Source organism: Diadema setosum, chromosome 9, assembly GCF_964275005.1.
Source record: "Diadema setosum chromosome 9, eeDiaSeto1, whole genome shotgun sequence".
In the NCBI taxonomy this organism is placed as follows: domain Eukaryota; kingdom Metazoa; phylum Echinodermata; class Echinoidea; order Diadematoida; family Diadematidae; genus Diadema; species Diadema setosum.
In genome coordinates, this window is record NC_092693.1 from 15,644,440 (window position 1) to 15,666,709 (window position 22,270).

General features: G+C 38.9%; 1 protein-coding gene across 1 annotated transcript in view; it reads left to right on the top strand.

Moving 5' to 3' along the window:
• Positions 1-368: 368 nt before the first annotated feature.
• Positions 369-22,270, top strand: part of LOC140233433 (uncharacterized) — a 44,209-nt gene continuing 22,307 nt past the window's right edge. Inside the window, exon 1 of the mRNA XM_072313543.1 lies at positions 369-460. Coding sequence (XP_072169644.1) covers positions 453-460 — 8 coding nt within the window. The 5' untranslated portion in view covers positions 369-452. The remainder of the gene's footprint in view (positions 461-22,270) is intronic.

Here is a 22,270-nt window from a genome sequence, read left to right on the forward strand (position 1 = left end):
TTCTTTTTTCGCAGCTCGTTTGTGCGCTACCGTGTGCCCGCATCCAACGCAGACCATTGGACCGTGGCGGACGGCTACTGCATATCGTCTGCTTCTCTGGGATAGGCCTATAACTTGTAGCCAACTTCGCACTTCATTGCCGACACGGAGTCCGCACAAGTCACGAAATCAGTAGTGACGGATTAAAATTCGCACACGCCATGCGGCTATCATTTTTCGCGTACGGCCAAGATGGGATTACTGGCACTTCTTCATCTTTATGATTCTGGCACTCATGCCCAACCTGTTGCATCAGAGAAACTTTGAATCGGTACAGAAGTGTCAATTTGTTCATACCTTCGCAGAGGACAATGTTAAACCACCGTCGTAATCATTTTCCTGGATAGCGATCAAGTTGGAATAATTAATCTCTTCTTACTCATTCAAAAGTGTTGCTCGTCGGCTCATTTCACATGCAAAGGTGAGAAAATCTAGTGACTAAATCTTTTTCTTTCTACACATATTATCTGTAAAAAAAAGGACATGCGGGCAATTTTGAGTGTAGTTTCACTCTTTGAATATTAATACATACAATGACTCATTCGCATGTGACAAGAATTCTCTTTTTTCCCCAAATCTCTGTAACACACATGCAGTGGGAACCTCAGACTTAATAGGCGCGAATCGTTATCAAACATGCACTAATGTAATGTGCACTTTGTATTTCTGGCCTGGAGCTTAGCAAATGTTGACATAATACACGACTATCGGCCGATGCCGTATCGATCAGTATACTCTACAGCTCAAAACGTGGATGTTAATGTTTCGATCTATCTCCCTATGTGATTTTTCAATGTGCATGAACATGTGTGTCCCCGTGATTGGGATGCATGGTGTTATGTAGGAGTATAACAAGTATCGTATCGTTGCGTGCTGCGATGCTAACTTGGGTGAGGTTCTGCTGCATCGCATATTGCTCCCCCACTGCACAAGTCGCTCTTCTGCGCATCAATACATTTTTTATTATTTTTTATTTTTTTGCTTATCCAGGGATGTGTCGGAATGATGTGCACCTGTATGGTAAATGTACTGTTTGTGTTGTATTTGGAAATTTTACTAATGCACAACACGTAACCAAATGTAATCCTCTTCCAGAGGGGCCCAAATTCTACAAGCTCTGTCTTTTTAGTGGGTCCCTCCATTTTTCGCACTTTAGGCAAGGGTATACAATATGTACTTTACTTCGACCACTTCTGTTTACTTTTACTACAATGTATAATTACTATAAGGTTCCTTCAATTATCGTATAGTCTCTTCATTCTACAATGTTCTTTTTACCTTATTCTCTGTTATCAAAGGAGGTGAAATATATGTATATTTTGTCGAAAAATGAAATAAACTTTGAACCCCCCCCAAAAAAAAAAAAACACCCAAAACAACAACAACAACAACAACCAAGCAACTGCCTCAATATTAATTAAACTATTCGGAGTTGTCCACAAGCACAATGTCTTTGAACACATTTTGCGGCGCCCTCGATCTTGCATAACAACAGCAGCAACCAACGCGTTCCGTTTTTGTCCAGTAGTCTCGATTATTTTCTTCATAATTTTCATTTCATTTCCAACAAAGTTTAATGTAATCATATCCACAACGTGATTACATGACTACAAAATGATTTATAAATTTACATCTGTAAAGTAAAATTGAATTAAACCAGATTATTAAATTGATTTATCATAACAATTTAACAATGGACAAATAGGTATATAGGCGCTTGAAAATGGAGGGATTGCAAAAAAAAAACAGCAACAACAACAACAAACAAACAAAAACGTAGCTTGTATATTGCAGTCCTTTCAGAAAAAAAAAATCAAAATCTTATTGCTCTGTTGTTGGTTTTGTTTTTGTTTGGTTCAAAAACAAAATTTTGGAAACGAAACTGATTTGATTAATAGTAGGAATACAATACAATTTGTAGGCGGCTTGGTTTAGAGTGCACCGTGACTCAGTTTGAGTAGGGTTTGATCAAGGAGGTATAAACTAAGCAGGCTCGCCTTGTAGTATCTCCTTCGTTTGATGTGCCTCCTTCGTCACAAACAGGTGCGATTCGAAGTCTATTAAATTCGGTTGTAACCAGCATCCGTAACCAAGAGTGATGCTTAAAGACTCTCTGTCAGCCTGCCTCCTCCTCGTGTTCCATGCTATTGTCTTCAGCTGATCTTAAGAGATGGAAATGTCAAAGGAAATCGTTTTGCTATATCATCTATAATGGAGATATATTATTTCCGATATTGCTTTGCTCTCTCGTTAAAGTATTTTTTTTCCAAATTGCTCAACAGTATGAGTTGACAAATGTATAGGCCCCCTACTTTTTATTATGTATCACTTTTTGTTTGATGAAAATAAAGTATGATTGAATTGAATTGAATTGAATTGAATTGAATTGAATTGAATGGAATTGTAAGTGCCCATTTGATCATCATCTAAACTACGGTGGTTGTCATTAAACATTGGGCCTATATATCAGTGCTGACACTTTCACTCTGTAATGTGTTATCTAGAAAAAGAAGAAGAGGAAAATGAAGAAGTAGAAGAATAAGTAGAAAAAAAAAATAATCGAGCCACTGAGGTTAATATCATCACACCTGTTACCATTCTCCTCTCACAGAAAATAAAAATTACGGAATTTGATTTATCATTGCCATGCGCCTTAATGACTTCAGAAACTAGTCCGAATTTTCTACTTCAGCTTTCCTCTCTTAGGATTGTAAATTTGGCTTAAAGGTAAACAGCATAGTTTGGTGAAATTGCTAACTTCAATCGAAACCTTTTAGTAAATCCATAAAAGCTGCCTGTTCGTTGGTGTTATCTGTGTAGATGAAGTTTCTTCTCGCTATTAATCAACAAGACAGAATGGTGACGGTCAATGACTTTACTCTTTCTGTCCGTTCTTGCGGCACCGTCACGTGTTTCTTCTGTGTAGTAGAGACATCAGGTCATATGAGACTGCTGGAAAAAAAAACTATGATATTATTTATGAGACTAGGCTTGGATTCGACGCACTTAAATCACGCGCGCCCATATAGAAGCATTGACCGATGCGGCGCTTTCGCTCTCCATCAGAGAAGTTTCGTAAAGCCCCCTTTGTCGGGGCCCTCGATAGTTGCGAAACGCAGTGGCGAAGTAAGTAATGTGTGTTTTCAAAAGTTCACTACCTGTCGGGTTCAAAACCTGTAAATGTATAATGATCATCTTAAGATGCTTATCTAACACCCAAAGCACATGACTCGGTTAGCTCATGCTGGCAGACCAAACGCAGTAGCATACGCGTCTTCAATGATATGCACGGCTACTTTGAAGATACCTAAGGTCTTAAAGAAACTCTTGATTTTTCTAATGATGGTCTTGTTGATTGTTGTCATTGCTATACAAAAAAAAAAACTGTGTGTGTACTTTACAATTTGAACATGAAAGATGTTAAAACACTATAAGAAGTAGTGTCAGGGTCAGAGATGTCGCGGTATCAGTCATGCCTGTTTGATCATTAAATCAATTGTCATGATCATAGTTCAGTTCGATTATGTAATATGAGCTAGCAGATGCGTTTGACGAACGGTTGACGTTAAAAAGCTACCAGACAAAGATCCTATAAATCCTCTCATTAGTTGTCTTCAAAGACGCTGAAAGAGTGCTGATATACGAAGGAAGACATCAATCAAACAACGTCACGGTTTAGATGAGGAAATCTCTTTAGGACTGGCATTATTGGATTCTTTCGCAGCACTTTTTTTTTTCATGTATAGTGGATCAAATCAGTTCCTCATGCCCATATCTGCTTGTTAGTCTATAGCGTCTTCATCAACAGGCGCCTTAATCGCGCATTGTCATGAAACCATGCGCGGATATTTTTGGCTTAATGAATCATTTCTTTAGCAAAGTTTAGTCGATTCCTCTTTTTGAATAAACCTTATTGATCGCTTCAGATTTTGATGGGCTGTAGATATTCAATACTGACACTTTGCGGCGCTCCTCAACAACATCCGCCCTCTTTATCCGACGGAGAAATCTCGCTTTGAAAGTAATCTTCTTCCATTGCGCAATTGTATACGGCTAACCTGTACTTGTGAGTGATAAGTATTCGTACCGTACGGTATAAAGCATCGATATGTCATTATATCAATGTTATAAAAGCTAAGTTTTGAAGATAAATGACCTTTGCTCTGAATGGTGATAAGCCAAACATTATTCTGCACTTCGTGACAATAATGATGAGAAACTTCCGAGTTCCTTGCTAAAAAGAAGTCCATCAAGATTAAAGCGATCATAATGTATGATAGGTGCTGCGGATATAAAGTTGATTTTCCCTCAAAAACATACTGGTGATTGCATTTGGCATCTGCATCATTCCCGACATTTTTCGGAGAAGCTGAAAACACGAGAGACGTAGAGGCATCGTACTTTAGAAGGACGACCCGAATTTAGCAGAAATTCTTAAGTCCCATGCTGAGCATACTGAGCAACATGTAATGAGGTTTACCATGTCACGTTAACCAATGTTAACATCGAAGCGAACTCGTGCATTTCATTTTGCTCCTCCACAATATTGTATACGTCAACATCACGTACCCTCGAAGGCAATGTATGTGATGATGTGTCAAAGAATAGCATGTGTGTTTTTGCCAATAGAGAATGATTCGTCCTGATTAACTTGAATTCCTGACCAAAAAAAAAAAAAAAAAAAAATCGTAGCGTTTCCTCTTTTGAATAACACTTCACATTTAATACAAACAGGGGGAAAATGCCATTTGAACTCAGCCGACTCATGTTTCCCCTTTGTAATACATTTTTATCCCAAGCGTAGGTCAAACAACAAAAATGTTGAGATGCAATGAACTGGAGCTCGCGGGAAAATGGTCTTTAAAAATGACAATCCATAAGCATTTTCCTTGCCGAACACATCTAGGGAACATTGAATTGACAAAGCCACGTGAGGCGGTGTCTTGGTCTGTGTGGGAAATGCTTTGTACTGATAAGTGGGAGTGTCAATAGGACTGTGTTTGTCGACGGAAACATGAGTGACTGCCGGGATGAATTGAGAGGGTGATTAGAACTTCACCTTTCATGTTTGCTATAGGCTGCAGCTTTCCCTCTTTCTCCTTTTTCCCGTACTGTTTATGTTGCCTCATAATTTGGCCGACTTCTCTGTATGAAATGTACTCGTGTTGCGAAACGAAAAGCAGAGCTCTCACGCACTGAGGGAGACGCTAATACTGCTCACGCCGCCAACGAGAGAGGGCGTCGTGAGGACGTCGTGAGTAGTGTCCCTGGTACGATCATGGACCTACTTCGTTGTAGGTCCATGGTATGATACAGGGACACAAGTCGTGAGCGGTTAGGCAAGAAATTTAGAGAAGAATTACCCTTATATATGTGTGTTTAGATGGTCTCAGAAAATAGGGACAAAGTGACATAATGACATTTAGTGACGTGATTTGCTTTGTAAATATGTTATTGTAGCGCTGATGACTCTATTTCGCAACAGCGTGATTTTAAAGGAAGAAATGCATATAAATCCGAATGAAATTATGAGGCAATGTGTGACAATACACAAAACACATGCAAGCACACATGCAAGCAAAATCCACAGTCATGTACTAGTAATGTATACAGTTTCTCGTTTTATTGTACAAGAGAATATTTAAAGCCACAGGGCAATTTGATTTGACTCAGTGATACAAAGATTAAGTCCTTTTTTGTGGCAAGGACATTGTGTAGTTACTTTTCATTTTTGGCTTAGCAGTTGCTATGGGGCATCGAAGTCGATCGTTGCTTCCTTCACTGTTCTGTATTATAAAGCGGATGAGATTACCGCAATTGTATATCAAGAAAGAAAAATAATACATTATCTACTCATAACACGATCATCCGGCAAGAGACCTTGTGGATTGGTCCTTTTATCATCAGCACTGGAGGAGACGATGCCCGCCACGTCCTGAAAGTGTCTGTATAGGATTAACGGACAAGTTCCTGCTCTGAAGGAGATACAGGTTCGGATGACAGCAAAATGGCATTTGAAGATTAATTTGAGCAAAAATCTCAGCAAAATATGCCCCCAAAAAGTTATGATCATGAGTATGTCAGTGTGAATTTCGTTGTTGCCGTTTCGTCCTATTGACAGCCACAGCTTCGTGCTTGAACTATGAACAAAGATTAAAAGCGTGTATTTTCTTGATTGTGTGTGTGTGTGTGTGTGTGTGTGTGTGCGTATGTGAAGGTATCCCATTTGGATTTTAGGATGTGTTAGAACAGGACATCATCGAGAAAAGAAAATCGTAAATCTTGAGTCGATTCTTCGCAGATGGTTTTTGTCGAGAAAATATAACATTTCTCTTGCTAAACGATTCCGAATAGATAAGGTTCGAGCATACAGCTAGATTTAATTTGATTTGACTTGATTTGACTTGATTTGATTTGAATTTATTTCCACTTTGTGTTCACAAAAACAAGAATCATGATAACTGACTTACAATGATTATTACTATACAAGAACATTTTTTTTTGACGTACAAAAACAAACGAAACGTATGTAGATAAGCAGTAGTCATGATAAAACCCAAAGTGGGAAAGCCTATGCGAAAATCAAAAACACACGTGTTATTACTTATATAGGTCCCCGAAAATTAAATCATATCACAGTGAGACAATTAAACATACATTGTATAACAATAACAGGGTATGAATCAGAGTAATGTTCGCAATGATTGGAGCACAGGGACTACAACTTTTAACATTGCGATATAAATCACCTCCTGGTATACAAGTAGGTCATGGAATTAATCTGAGAGGTGTACCTGCTTTCATTCAAATTGAGGGTGGGGGGGGGGGGGTAGGTCTTCCTGCGATTCCCAGAACATTATGTACATTGAGATTATCTACAGACTGTCTCTTGGATAGCACTATTCGGCTTTTACCCTCTTTGCAATAGTCTCGAACTTACTCAAATTGGACCGGGATAATCCCTTTCACCTAAAAAGACGACGACGACGCATGGAAGTACACTTTTGTATATATACCCGGGACCACTTGTCATGTCGATATACGACTGCACATCGTAAGGAATGTTTCATCCGTGAGGTCAGACATGTTATACTGTAGTTGGTCCTTTCAACTTTCTAGTCGTTTTTTTTTTAAATCCCAAATTCTCATTGGAGGTCGCCAGGTGAAATGAAAAGATTTTGATTTGGAAATCGCATCAGTGTGCTTCTATCGTGAAACTCCAAAGAGTTGATAAATGATAACCTTGTCTATTTGAGAGATGATACCTTCGCGAGATTACTCATCGCGTATTAAAGGATTTCTTTTTCCTTTTTTTTCTGATTAATGACAATAATTGTTGTCATTATGACACGTCCAGAAGGCCGGAGTTGTCGTTGAGTTTGAAAAGGAGAAAATAGTTGCGTTTTTTTTTTATAGCATTTTCGTACTTCAAAGACTCGAACCTTTAGAGAGTATATCGGCTTAGGGTTCCTCCGCTTGGATGATTGTTATAATCCACATAAGCTCCCCCATACACTGCCAGACAAAATGCCACTTCGTATGATTACTGTACACGGATGACATAAAATTGCGTCTTTAATTGGCCTGGGAAGAGAAAAGAAGCGGAGGGAGAACGGGAGATAAAAAGGCAGAGGGGAAAAAGAAAAAAAAAAGAAGAAGAGGAGGATTTGGGCTGAATTCAGGAAGATCTTACCATGTATCATGATCTCTTAACATGATCACACCCACGAAAGGAACACAAGGAGTTAATTCCAGAGGTTGTATAGCATGAATGGAATGATTAATTCAGCATACTGGAAACGATCGGTTTTAAAATTACCTGTCAGTCATGACGAAAATTGGTGGATCCACAGATTAATGTGTGATGGGGGCAGGCAACAATCACGATGGATAGATTCTCAGATAAGTGATTGGTAGTTAAAAATATAAATTGAGATAGATATAGCGAGGAGAATTGCGGAAATATCAAATCGTGTTTAGCATACATTACACGAAGATAGCAATACGCGAGCGCTTGGTACTGATCAATAGTTAATTGTATCTTTCTTTCTTTTTTTGTAAAGGATTTTGAATGAAAATATATTCTAAACATCACACCTGTCGCAGGAAATACAGACAATGCAGAACCACTCAAACAAAACATATACGCATACCGCAAAATTTTCTCATCACACATTTCCCATGTACCTGCATATTTCGGAACCTTTTCTTTCTTTCTTTCTTTTGGGAGAAGAGGGGGGGGGGGGGGTGATCCGGAAGAATACTGATGAAACGACCGTGGATTGTTAGCTATCTTTTTAAGAGGAAAGAATGCATTGAAATCAGCATTACATCCCCGGGCAAACATATCGTTCCTCACTTTTTTTTTTCAATACATTTAGAATGGAAAAAAAAAAAGATGACAACGCATTTATGTGTCTAGCCGGAAGCTACAAAATATGCTAGGTATCATAAGTGTAACTTTCTTGCATCACTGCATGAGAAAACGTTATTACCCATTATCAACTTGGCGTCGACAAGTAACAATCTTGAGTAGCAAAGCTTCTGTACCCCATTCACATGCTTGTTTCACCTCTGGACTTGAGTAGCGCATCAGTGTTGTGACTGTAATCTCTGTATTAGAACCGCTATAAATATTATCAGCGCGGTATTAGATATGATAACAATTTCAATAATCCAACCTACACATGCACACAATATTTTCGCTCAGAACCAGGGCTAGTATACGAACGCCATGGCTCTTTCTTCCGATCCCTGCATTTACTCGTCGTGATCATTATTTTGATTCACGAGCTTTCGTTTCGTGCGGACAAAACCCGTCGCAGAAAATGCTCCGACCTCAACCGCACATGGGTTCAAATGGTAATTCAATATGCCATTCACACTTCAAGGGTAGGTTTTATTGGCTTTGTCAATCAGTTCCCCATTCGAAAGAGAAGAAAATCCTCTATTATAGATGCCAATGGGGTCATTTCATTTTAGATTCTGCATGTGAGCGGCACGCACTTGCATTAACCACAGACCTGAACTTGGCCCTTTCTGTACACGCAGAGAGAGAGAGAGAGAGGGGGGGGGGGGGGGGTGGAGGTGGAGGGAGAGAGGGGGAGGAGGAGAAGAAGGAGAAGAAGAAAACACCACTTCAGGGGGGGGGGGTGGCTTGAGGTTCTCTCTCGAGATCGGGTGGTCTGCAGTGCGCATGGCGTACCGACTCATTTGGATTGAGGTATTAATTCGGTATGGAGATCGAGATTTTGCATGATAGATGACTTGGACATCATGTGACCGACTGTGAAGCCTCACGTGATTCCCTCCGGCAAGGAATTCAGCGGGTAAAAATCACGTGATATCAATGGCGAGTGCACGGGTTTCTACGCGAAGAGTAGAGATGAAGCTGAAAATACATAAAGATGTATCCGTAGAGTAATATTATATCCGTCGGGAATAATAGTTTGTTGAGGATTGGTGAAAAGTGCTCGATGCTGTAAAGCCCAGGTACACACACACACACACATATATATATATATATATATATATATATATATATATATATATACACCACATAATCAGGCCTATGTATGACAGTGTACATGATTAAGTAAAAATCAATACAGGGCTGAATTTCCCATTATGACATCTGACTAAACAACACAGATGTTTCAGAAACATAAAATGTGCGATGATAGATTACAATAATTGAACAAGGAAGGAACGTCACGGTGATATATGGCTGAGGAATGATGTTATTGTCATGGCAACCTGTGAACCAGTTTAGCTGTATAACGTCACATGTCGAGATGGCCCACTTTACAGCGATGCTCTTAGTAATGTCTATATTTTCTTTAATTTACAGTGTACCAGCTCGACGTCCCATTAATACAATTGTGATTTATTTCTAATATCCAAGAAAAGATAATACAATTACAAAGCATACACATTTGTTAGTACTATTGACAATGTGTAAGAAGTACAAACCATAATGTTAAATACAAAATATATGAACGAATGAATATCATACTGATAGAAACAGTGCATCTTTGCACATAGTGACAAAAAAAGTAAATAGCCATGTGGGAAAGAGTGATCTATAAACTGAAAAGCGGAGCGTGTAAAACCTGGATCACTCGAAAGCAACATGCCAATATCATATCCAAAGATCATCTATCTACAGTTAGAGCATTTTGTAACTGATGATAATGATGCATGCAATATTAAAAAAAAAAACATATTGTAGATGGTACTATATAGTTTTATAAGAAATTTAGAGAACAGACAAACTTAAAATGAGATAAATGTTACTGCACAGACATTATTATCATATTAATCTCTGAATACGTCTTTAATATCATCATTGAAAACTAGAACAGAAACGCGTAGTAACTTATGTTAATTCGTGGTCGCTTTAGGCATAACCGTTACTGACTATTCTATTTTTATGCAAAATCAAACCAGGCCATTCGCCATGTTCACAATTTCTCCCTCTCCTCCATTGCACTTTTCCTCCTTCTATGTCTATAGAGAACAGCTTCTTAGTCGTTTTATCACGAGGACAGAGCTGCATCTCACTAAGTATCATTAGTTATGTTTCTTCCGTCTTTCCCTGCAACACGGAACATATGAAAGAAAATAAAAATACTGTATGTCCCCCCAAAATTACAATGGGACCCTCTGCAATGATATCTTTAAAGATAGTGAATCAATCCAAGTACAAATTCAGGGAATGAAACTATAACTCATTGGAGAAAACCCCATTCGATTTGCTTCAGTGGTCAAAGAGAAATGAGGAATTTTGTAGAGGATGTCAAGAATCTCTTCCCTCCAAGTTCTGTCTGTCACAAAAGCATCGAAGTGCTAAACTTGGAAGAATCAGACTCATGACATGTTTTACAACTTGTCACATTTCTCTGTGACCGCTTAACTAAATTGAATGGGATTTTCTGCAAAATGGAGCTAAGATGTTATATTTCAAGACCCTGAAGTAGCATTCAGACAATTTAATCATATCGGGTGTTATCAATGTGAAAATGTGATTGCATTTTTTTTTTTGGATATACTGTACAGCAATTTACTGTCCTTTTTAATCTATATAATCCATTGATTTTTTTTTTTTTATGCCTCCGCCATGAAGAGGTGCCGGAGGCATCATGTTTTCGGGTTGTCCGTCCGTCCGTCCTTCCGTCCGTAATCAACTTCGTTTGAGATATTTAAACTTGCCATGTATATGTCTTAGTAGGTGAAGTTGTGCCTATCAACTTTTAGGTGCACATGCTCAAGGTCAAAGGTCAAAAGGTCAAGGTCACATGCTCAAAATTTCACTATTTCCCCCATATTCATGCAATCCCTAAAGGTATTTTCTTAAAACTTAGTGTATTTATGAACTACCAAATAAAGATTCTCCAGAGAGAGTTTTGGGTCACTAGGTCAAAGGTCAAGTCAAAAGGTTGAAATTTTATGTTTTTCTCCATATCTCGCAAATGGTTCAAGGTATCCATGGAACTTAGTATATATGCATGTACCGATGGGCAGTGATTATCTAGGGAAGTTGGGGGTCATGGGTCAAAGGTCAGGGGGTCAAAGTTATCACTACTTTCCTTATATTTATGCAATGCCTGAAGGATTTTTTTTTAACTTGATGTATGCATGTATTACCCAATATATATTCTGTGGGAAGTTTCTTGCCAAAAGGTCAAAGGTCAAAAGGTCAAAGGTCAAATGAAAGTGCTAAATTGCACTTCTTCCTCCATATCTCGAAAGTAACTCAAGGTATGATCATCATGAAACTTACATATTAATACATGTTCTACCTAACAGCTTGATTCTCTTTGGAACTTTGAGGTCAAAGGTCAAAGGCCAGGTTTAGATAATACTATTTTACCATTTGATACTGAAATTACACTTTTTCTCCATACCTTGAAAATTACTCAATGCATAAACTTATAAAAGGGTCAAAAGTCAAGTAAAAATCCTCAATTCCCCAAATACCTGCACTCTGACATTTTAATCATTCATCCATTTGAACCTAGTTCTAGGAAAGTGATCATTCAGCACATTTGTGACAAACCTGTCATTTTGATATTTTGCCAATTGTGTGAAACTGTCATCACACATTGTCAAGACATTGTACTACAGACCTATTAGGAGAACCATGCATTATGGCGGAGGCATACCAGTCGCTGTAGCGACATTTCTAGTTAAACTTTATGTTCCGTCGGTAATCTAATTTCACCATAATTTGTTATAGTAATATTTTCTTTTGTATACCTTATATTCTTGAATGAAAAGAGTTGCAGAAATGAAGATTGAAATTGAAGTTGAAAAGTAATCTATACCTCAGCTTATCGACTTCCACATTTCAACTCAAGAGTTTGGTCGACGCAACATTCTAACAGATTGGAAGAAAGCTGCGGTTACTTTTCATTCATTTTGCCTCCAAGCTATGGCTTCTATAGATTCAATATTATATCTGTGCGTGTGACCTGAACTTCACCCACTTTATAGCTGATCTGCTTTTAATGCTCAACCTCAGACCGCTGGGATGTCTAATTTTCCTTTCATCTTATGTGGGAAAGAATACATTTTTTGGCTGAAATGGGTGATTTTTCTGTAGTTCAATAGGAAAGGATTAGAATGAAGTCCAAACAGAATCCAGCCGTGCCCATCAGCATGGCTCGGTATACAAATTATTTTCATATCAGTTCCTGTATAGTTTGTCAATCTGCCCAGTCGACAAAGGTTTGTATTTATTTGCCAGTTATGATAATATTCTGCGCTGCTGGTCAGTATGAAAATGAACCTGCTGAATCGTCATGCACATTGTATTTCTGTACTTTTATGGATGAAAATGAAAATTGCAATACGGGATGTCTGAACGCCAATCAAAATAATAAGCTCCGCGGGCTCATTGTTGGGAGCTGACGATAAAAACTGGTGAGACCAGCCGAGCTCTGGGGGCAGTCTGGGACAGATTGGTCTCTACTAGTATAAAATATGCTACATTCTTCGTGGAGCGGCAGACAGTTAAGGTTGGCCGTTCATTGTCTGCGACTTACCTGCCTTGGGTCTTATACTTAAAGCTGAATGGGACTCCGGTCGTCCATTGTCCCCGCCATATCGTGAGCAAAGTACCCCGTCACCTGCAATTATACAGATCCTATGATTGACTGGGAGACAGACTCCCGTCGCGTTTTCCGACGGTAGGCCCTATATACCGGCAATGACTTTGCATCTATAGCTGTTCTCTTTAAATGAAGTGAGAATATTATGTTTAACGACATTTTGACACAACACATCATTATTTTGCCCAAACTATGCTCAGTGGCTTGTATTTCTTGTTTTCTCTGCTTTTAATATTCTCGATTAAGGACTGAGGTGGTGATTACCGGAAAAGCTTTGGAGTTTTAGATTGAAGTTTGATTGACAGAAGAGCTTCTGGATAACAAGAATAAGAATGATGCCAAAAATTTACTGAATTCTCTGTGTGTGAAATGCAACATTTTGGGTTTTTTTCCATTCCCCTCTCCTCTCTCTTTTAGACATTGTTTGTGTGGTTTTTTTTTTTATATGGCTGGCCAAATCTATTTATATTTTTCGGAATCAATATGATGTGGGGAAATCTCTTTTCATTTTATGACATCTGCATAATCATTTTATTTCTGAATAGTCACTTTTACTTAGTACTTATACCTGTCAAATCGAACACACAAACTCACATTCACTCGTATCATTATACCATCATAGCATAGCTTACCTCTTGTATTTTGTTATCATGCGCCATAAGCACGTTGCAACCTATACACTCTGTTGACAAACCCTCTTCAGTGTGAAATAGTACATCACCCCCCCCCCATCAAACATTCAAGGAACTAATTTCTGTTAAATTCCACCTTCAGTTTGGTATACGTGGTCCCTTTTTCTGCACCTCACTTTTCTGTCGATGTTTTAATTTCATTATGTTCTACACTTATGTATGAATTACTCATGTTCGGCATTTCGAGGTCAGTTTGAAAGTCGTGCAATAGAAGTTTGTTTTAATTTGGCGCCTTAGTGTAAACAAATGCATTTCAAAGAATATGCACCATCTTTATCAAACTGCATGTGAATGAAGGAAAAATATGATAAAACGTGAAAAAAGGCCTCATAATCATTGTACACTCGTGAATGCGACACGACCATTGGCATGAATACCACGTGGGGACCATCCATAGTACAAACAGAGCAGGGGAGCGCCGCTGGCCGTTCAGCATGAGACACAGGTTTCTGCGAAACGTGATGCTTGTTTGCCCTATAAGCTAGTCTACTGAATCGATGTGCGCAACGCACACACATCTACTCCTGATGTAAAATGGTGGGTGGTGGTCGGAAATAAATTTGCACGTGACGACGGCCGAATGAAAGGAAATGTTGGCTGGCGTCCAAGGCGGGAACGGCCGATAGCAACATGCGGACTGGCGCAGAAGTTTGTTGACGTCTGGTCCTGCATTTTTCGATGTCGATTACCGGTCTGTTTGTATTTTAAAGAATGGTCTGCCGGCCTCGCACGGTGGGACAGCGTCAATGAGTGTGATAAGAAAATGTCTCCGAGTCCAAAATTGATCAGCTTATTGAAGATAGTGAAGATTACAAAAGACTGAATTGATGAGAATACGGTATCCCAGATTATAACAATAATGTCTTACCGTCTGCGGTTCAAAGCTGGTTGGAAAACAAACAAACGGTCGAATCGCACCTTTATTGGCAGGAGATAATCTTCAAAGTAATCAATCAATCTTTACCGATCGCTGAATGTTTGATTTATCCAGTTTCCTTCAAAGCATTCATTTGTAATAATTATGCATATGTTCACATGCGCAATCAGCCTCTCAGAAATGCTCGCCTAGTATTTTCTCCTCAGATTTGCAACCAAAAGTGACCATAAAGTACATTTTAATGATATTTTGCGACTGAACAGTAATTTGTTAAAGTAAAATGTGGTTTGCAACAGTTTCAAAAGAGCGTCGTAAAGCAAACAAATTGGGGCCACTTTGTTCGTATGCAGAATACCCCTTGCCGAGAGGGGAGTGTGTCTGTGAATGGAAAATACGGAGAGAACGTCTATGTGCGTATTAATTTCATCCTCGCGGGGCAGTGGAATTTTCCACCGTAGTAGGGATTCGTGTTGAATGAATACCGGGGGAAAAAATACCCTAGAAAATCCATCGTGCTTATGAATGTTGTGGCGCCCGTCTGACGTGTGTAAGGGCCTGCCGTGTTCACACTGCTCGGTCTGCTGAAGTGGGTATTGCCTCCTTTAATGATACGTGCCACTTCAATCACCTATCGCCGTATGGATTTTTCCTCTCCCCGCTTCGTATATGCATCCCATTCAAATATGGCCTTGCTTCACACATTGACAGAAATCTTTCAGCTAGGATCGACACTTTATGTCATTGAAACGACGTATGATGATACTGTGATCCGTCCTGTGAATGAGGTATTCCTAGAATAGTTCATATCATCACACATTTTAGGGTCATATACGTCCACTAACTTGGTAGTTTTGTCATATTGTTATACAAGACGTGAGGACTTAAAGCAAAATTTGATTTGTTTGGAATCGGGTGAAATTCCTATCGAGATCCAGATCGATTCCCCACCCCATCCCCCCCCCCCCCACAAACACAAACACACATACAAACAATCTTTTTATACTTCTTCGGGGAAAACGATACTGTTCCATTTTTTTTTAATGTCCCACGAGAGTCTAAATAATGAGATTCAAAATTGCAACAACCTTAAAATCACTTCAATGACAATAACAAAGGATGTAACATGTAAGGTTATCATGAACTTAACGGAAGACATTACAGAAGGAAACCCCTAAAGGTTTTGGTATAATCAAATTATGACACAAACAATCATGATCTGGGATTGGCTATGCTGCGTTCTAATCACTCGATTTTTCATTTGACACAGAAGTGCACAAAGATGAACGTTGTGACTGCTCGAACGGTTTCACACGACTTCAGAAAACATCGTCCCAGCATCGGTTACAGCTCGTTATTCCGAAGGTTCGTTATTCCTAAGGCTCTTCAGTCCGAAGATTCTTTATTACGAAGGTTCGTTTTTCCGAATTTCATTTTTGGATGAACAAATCTTCGGAATAACGAACCTTCGGAATAACGCCACAAATGTTCGGATTAACGAACCCTTTTTCATTTTCGGATTAACGAACCTCTAGGTATAGGGAATTTGTGTGTTTCGGATTAACAAACCTTCGGAATAACGAACCTTCGGAATATCGAACCTTCGGAATAACGAACAGCACCCCTAGCATCGCAGGGATTCGACTTGATATCCGCCACTTGATATCTCACATAATCTTGTTCCAGCCACTTCTTGGACTCATGTCTTGTCTAGCCCTTGTCTCTTGAAAGACGGGCTTGTTCCTGTCCATGTCCTTTGTCCTGCCTGAACACGGCCCGTGTTGTGGCGGCTCGGCCGTGCGTAACCTCAAACACGTGTACTTTTCCTCTTTTTTGAATGGGCAATAATTCTCTGGGTAGCTTTTCACCATTCCAAAATCTATACCGCTCCTTTGTTCGATCAATATCAGATATTGACATAATGAGAGAGAATAGGAAAATCTTCTGGTGGAATGAGTTGCGGAAGGAAGGGCTGTGGAACGCGACAAGAAGTAATAAATGGGTTAACTGCTTGGCATGCTGATCACATGATCGACAGTGCATTCCTCTCTTTTGTTCCATTCTCTTTCATTCGTTTTCTCATTGCGTCTATTGTTTATCTCAAACATTACATTCTGTCTCTCTGTGGTTACGCGGTGTCCTCATGAGACACACGACACGCTGGAGTGACTCCGACTGTCTACAAAACTCCTCCGGAGGCGACGACGAAATAAGGCGGGAAATCGCCGGCCCCACGAGCAGACGACACTGCTGTCTCTCCCCCTTTTTCCCACGTTTCGGATCCGGGGAAATTTTTTGTGAATGGAGGTGAAATTTACAACCCAAACAGAAACGGCCTCGACAGGGGGTAAAAGTTCATGATGGTCGACAAGAAAGGGACATTGACTTTCCTTTCTTTAAAAGAGACGGGAGGGGGTGGCGGTGTAGTCAGCCCCACGAAGCGTTTGTTCTACGTCCCTTCCACGTGATAGGTGCATGCATGGAAATGATCGCAGGTAATTTTATGCAGATCAGAAAGCTTCCGCCCCCCGCGACAAAGCCCCCTTTTCTCAATGTGTTATGGCGAGTCGTAGTAGCGGGTTGTCCCCCCGTGATGTGTCCCCGCCTACCTCATTGATCGATAGGAGTGTGTGTCGCAGCAAATCGCCGGCCGGTCTCCTCGCACTGAGCATGCGACAAATCAACACGAGGTAAACACGTAGTACTGCTACTACTACTACTAGTAAATAAGAGTGTTTATATTTTTCGACGACACGCCATACGCTGCTTAGATTGATCTCACCTCCACATTGCCGCTCTCACGCGCATCATCCTCATGCTCCTGACTCGCTTTTCTGATGTAAACATTACAACGTAATGATGCAGGATACAACGTCTGGATGACCGTTTGCAATGACACCACTCATACTTGAATGTCAACATTATCTGGATTACATTTAGGAACAAAATTCACAATTCTCCGGTTGCTCTGAATTCAGCAGTTTACATTTACGGTGAAAACGATCTTTTTTTCCGCACAAGCGCCCTGTCCTTCCAGAATGGATGCTTATATCTGGTAAGTGTATTCCATTTTTATACAGCAGTAACAAATGTCGATGAAAAACGTCTGCCCTTTCCAAGAAGGTCTAGGAGATGTCGAAACTCGTTGCTTGCCTCTTACGTTGATTTTGAATACATATTGGATCAGAAAATACGTGCTCTGATGATCTTTGTTTTTTTTATTCCATAGACTTGGTTGTCAATGAATATTTCACCGCCATATTTTCTTTTGTCTACACTTGTGGGATCTGAAACAAGCTACACGCTTTTTGATCGGTCGTGAGAGTCGCCTTTGTCATTTTATACAATATATGAGGAAAAGAAACATGATTGATATGTGCAGGCCTACTGTTTATTTTACACAGCTCCCTTGATACATGCCTTATCTATGTATTTCAAACTGCATAGACATTTACTTTTATTCGCCGGTCAGAGAATATGGAATGAATGTAAATATCAGTGTGTTGAGTCACAGCATATGGGCCAAACCATATTTTCAACATCTCTCTATTATTTTGTAGCACGTGTCCATTCTCTTCGCAGTTGAAAGTATGAATTCAAGCTCTTTTTAAATTCAGAGTATGAATCAAGCGGGTTTTTTTTTTCCAATAAAAGAATTGAGTCTCTTTGCACGCCAAACTGTGAACTGAAATTCTTCTCAGTTTTTAGAGCACTGTGTTCATTATCTTGGCAGATCAAAAAATGAGTTTAATCTATTTTTAATTCAAATTATGAAGTCGGCTTCTTTTCACCAAGAAAGCACGAATTTAGTCTCTTTGCACGTCGAACTAATACAATTAAAAGCATTTTCAGTCTCTTTTCTTGGTGTCTGCACAATATGATGTAAGAAAAGAAATCAAAGTTTCGCTGTACACATTTCCTCCAAAGCGAAATAATCTCCAACAGTCGTTACCTTCAATTAATTATGCTGCCTTATTTTGTCCTTGGGTGTCTTGTCGTTTGGAGATGTAAGCCAACATTGCTTTCTTTATCAAAAGACCCAAACATGACCTTGTTCGAGAGAAATTACAGTTGCGTTTAACGTAGTTAATCGTAGAACAGAAATTGGTCACGTGCAGTAGATTTTGATTTCTCAGTGCGCATGCGCCCGAGTAACAAAATGTTACATCAGAATATTAATAATTTTGTGTACTATAGTATGTGGTAAATCATCGGTAGATTTGGTGAAACAGCTGCGACGGGAAGCGTACTCGGCCTCAAATGAACCAGTATTTCACGGCCGGTTATTTCTAGGCAATGATAACACCAGCAAACTGATAACTTCCGTTGTTAAACCACATTCAACCACGAAGTGCACATTTGAATCGAGAGTGAGTTGGATCTTGGCATCGTTAGATGACAGTGATGGGTTTATCCTTCACAAATCTAGCTGCACTGCAGTTTTTGCTGAGAAAAAAAAAGTCAACCACAGAATGATCCTCTCGATTGCCACACATTTCACATATACGAATGTATTACATGTCGTAAGCATTTTATCACGACAAGGGGTTTTGAATCAAAGTCAAACCCGCATCTGCAGTGCTTTGTGACTGCTGAGGTGTGTGACAGCAAGCAATGTTTTCTCATTAAATTCCTTTAGTTTAAGTGTATATGCAATGAGAAATGAACATACATTTTGAATTTGTGTTAATGTTTTAGATTTATATTTCAGTGTTTGTAGATGATGGTTACATTTGTTGGTAATCTTTGCTTATGATCATGCCTATAATCTACACTTTTGGATCGGCATGTTTTGGTACGATATGAATGTATTCCCACTTTCTCACAAAATATTTCAGCCATATTGACACCAACCGTGTTGATAATGACATCGGTACGATGCTGATACAGAGGAGATGAAGTCGAGCGTGTAATGTCTGCTAAAATGTTCATGTTATGAGTTGACTTAAACTCTTTACCGCTTCACATGAAAGTAGTGAAAACCCCAGATTACAGAGTGAGCCTGTCGATCTTATCCACCCAAAATCTTGACTGAGTGGGATTATGCTGAACACGTCAAGCCACCATAAATGTTCTTTGACGGAGAAGCTCTTGACTGTCTTCGAGATGATGGTTAAAGGACTGTACACTCTTAGAAAAAAAGGTTCTTTTGAGCACCATTAAATGGTTCTCAGCACTGTCACAATAGCGACACCCTTTTAGGTGCTCGTGAGAACCTTTTTGAAATGGTGCTTGTCGGCACCTTTTGCAAAAGGTGCCCATTAGAACCTTTTTCCCGATGAAATGGTGCTCGTAAGTACCATTTAAAAGGTGCCCATGGGCACCTTTTTGACTAAAGATGGGCACCTTTTTGACTCTTTTCAAAAGGTGCTCATGAGAACCATTTCATTGGAAAAGGTTCTAATGGGCACCAATGTTAAATGGTGCTGACAGGCACCATTTAAAAAAGGTTCTCACAGGCTCCAAAAAAGGTGTCGCTATTGTGACAGTGCTGAGAACCATTTAATGGTGCTCAAAAGAACCTTTTTCTTTTTTTTTAGAATGTAGTATATGAATTGATGTCTGTGTATTTTTGGTGTGTTTCACATGCAGTGCTGGTAAGATGCTTCACTGGCACCATTCTTAAAGGTACATTACCTATCTGCATTGAAAATGTGCATCACAAACTCATTTGAAATGAAATGAATTCATCTGAATTTCATCTCATCAGTCAAACATACGTTCAAAACATGTATATTAGCGATACATTAGCATGTCATACATTACCATTGACACTGGAAAAAAAAGAACAAGGATAACACACCCATGCACACACAGTTTCACAAGCATGAATACATGTACATGACATTCACCAATATTTTTTTCATGAAACATTACTCAATAATTGAAAACCATAGAAATTTGCTCTTTCACGAATTCGCAGAAATGTATTTATTTACCATAACTTTTACAATCTAAAGGTGAGGTTTGTATTTGTCATGTTATAATTTGTCAAATATTCTTAACAAAATATTTTCATTTGTTCACTAATTCTTTTTCCACAATATTTGTCATTTGTGTACCGAGCAGTTCTTGAAACACCATCACACATCTCTGTACAGATGATATGAAATAGCAAGAGGTGAATCAGGCTTTTGAAATACATAACAAAATTTCTAATTCTCTGTGAAATAATTCCTGCATGAATGAGATACAGTAATTGTGTCAGTCTTAAGATAGGCAGAAGTCAAGTACATTACTTAAGTAGTATGAGGAACTTTTTCCACATGCTTGCTAGTTTGTTCGGTGTTGGCTTTTTTTTTTCTTTTAAAGCATACTTGTCCTAAAAGCAACTATAAAGGGCAGGAAAACAATTCCATTAAACAGGACCTTTGGTATTGTCACAGAAAACATACATTATATTGCTGGTATGATACTTGGGATACACTAGGATAAGCTTTACACTTCTTCACTTTACATTCATAACGTCGAGTACTTGAATTAACTTATCTTTGTTTATATACGAGTGACCTTTTTTGTTGTTGTTCTGCAATCTGAAAGCACCATAGACACATCTATACAACTGCAAATACACGAAGAGTATCAATTCAGGTTAATCATGACTTCTGACAATTTACAGCATGTCCTACGAATACACACAAACACACACACACACCCAAAAAGAAGAAAAGAACACATTGTTTATAATGTGAAGGATAATAAGAATCCCAAGGGGAAAAGAGCTAGGATACCACACCCACACAGTTTCACAAGCATGAATGAACAAAATTCCTCAACCATGATTGAAAATATGTAACATTTGGAATCAATAAAAATTTACACGTTTTTTAAAAGCAGAGCAACAAATTCATTAGAGTAAACTATATATGATGCAGGCCTAAAGCTGAGGTTTGAATTTGCTGTCCTATAACCTGCCTATGACAATAATATGTTGTTAGCATTTGTCATTTTGTTCACCAAATTTGCCAACAGTCTTCTATACACCACCACCACCACATACATGTACATTTTGTGTGTCTGCAAAAGCAATATAAACTGGTGACAAGAGGTGCATCAGTGCTTTGAAATAAATTACATAATCTTCAATTCTCTACACAATACGTAATTCCTGCGTGGGTATAAATGCAATAAGTTTTACCAGTCTACGTGCAAACTTTAAAAGTGTGAAGAAATCGACCACACAATGACTGGAGAAGTATAAAGAACATTTTCCGTTTGTGCTTTTAAAGTTTAGAACTATGAATGACTCCACTTCTCACATTGGCATCTGGTCTGATCTCATTACGTCTACCCCCCCCCCCCCCCCCCCCATACAGTTGATTCAAAGCTGTTAAATGCAAATTATAGTGAAACATTATCACTGGTACATTGTAAGTTGCAAATGAAGAGTTTGTTTGCAAAAACCGATAAGTCCATAGTTGCCAAATGGAGATATTTGCGATTAAAGGTCAAGAAAAATAAAGAGAATAATAAAAAAAATCTTTGCTTCTTTTGACCATAACTTTAAAAATGTACCTTTATATGTAGTGACCAATGTATCATTTAAAAGGTAT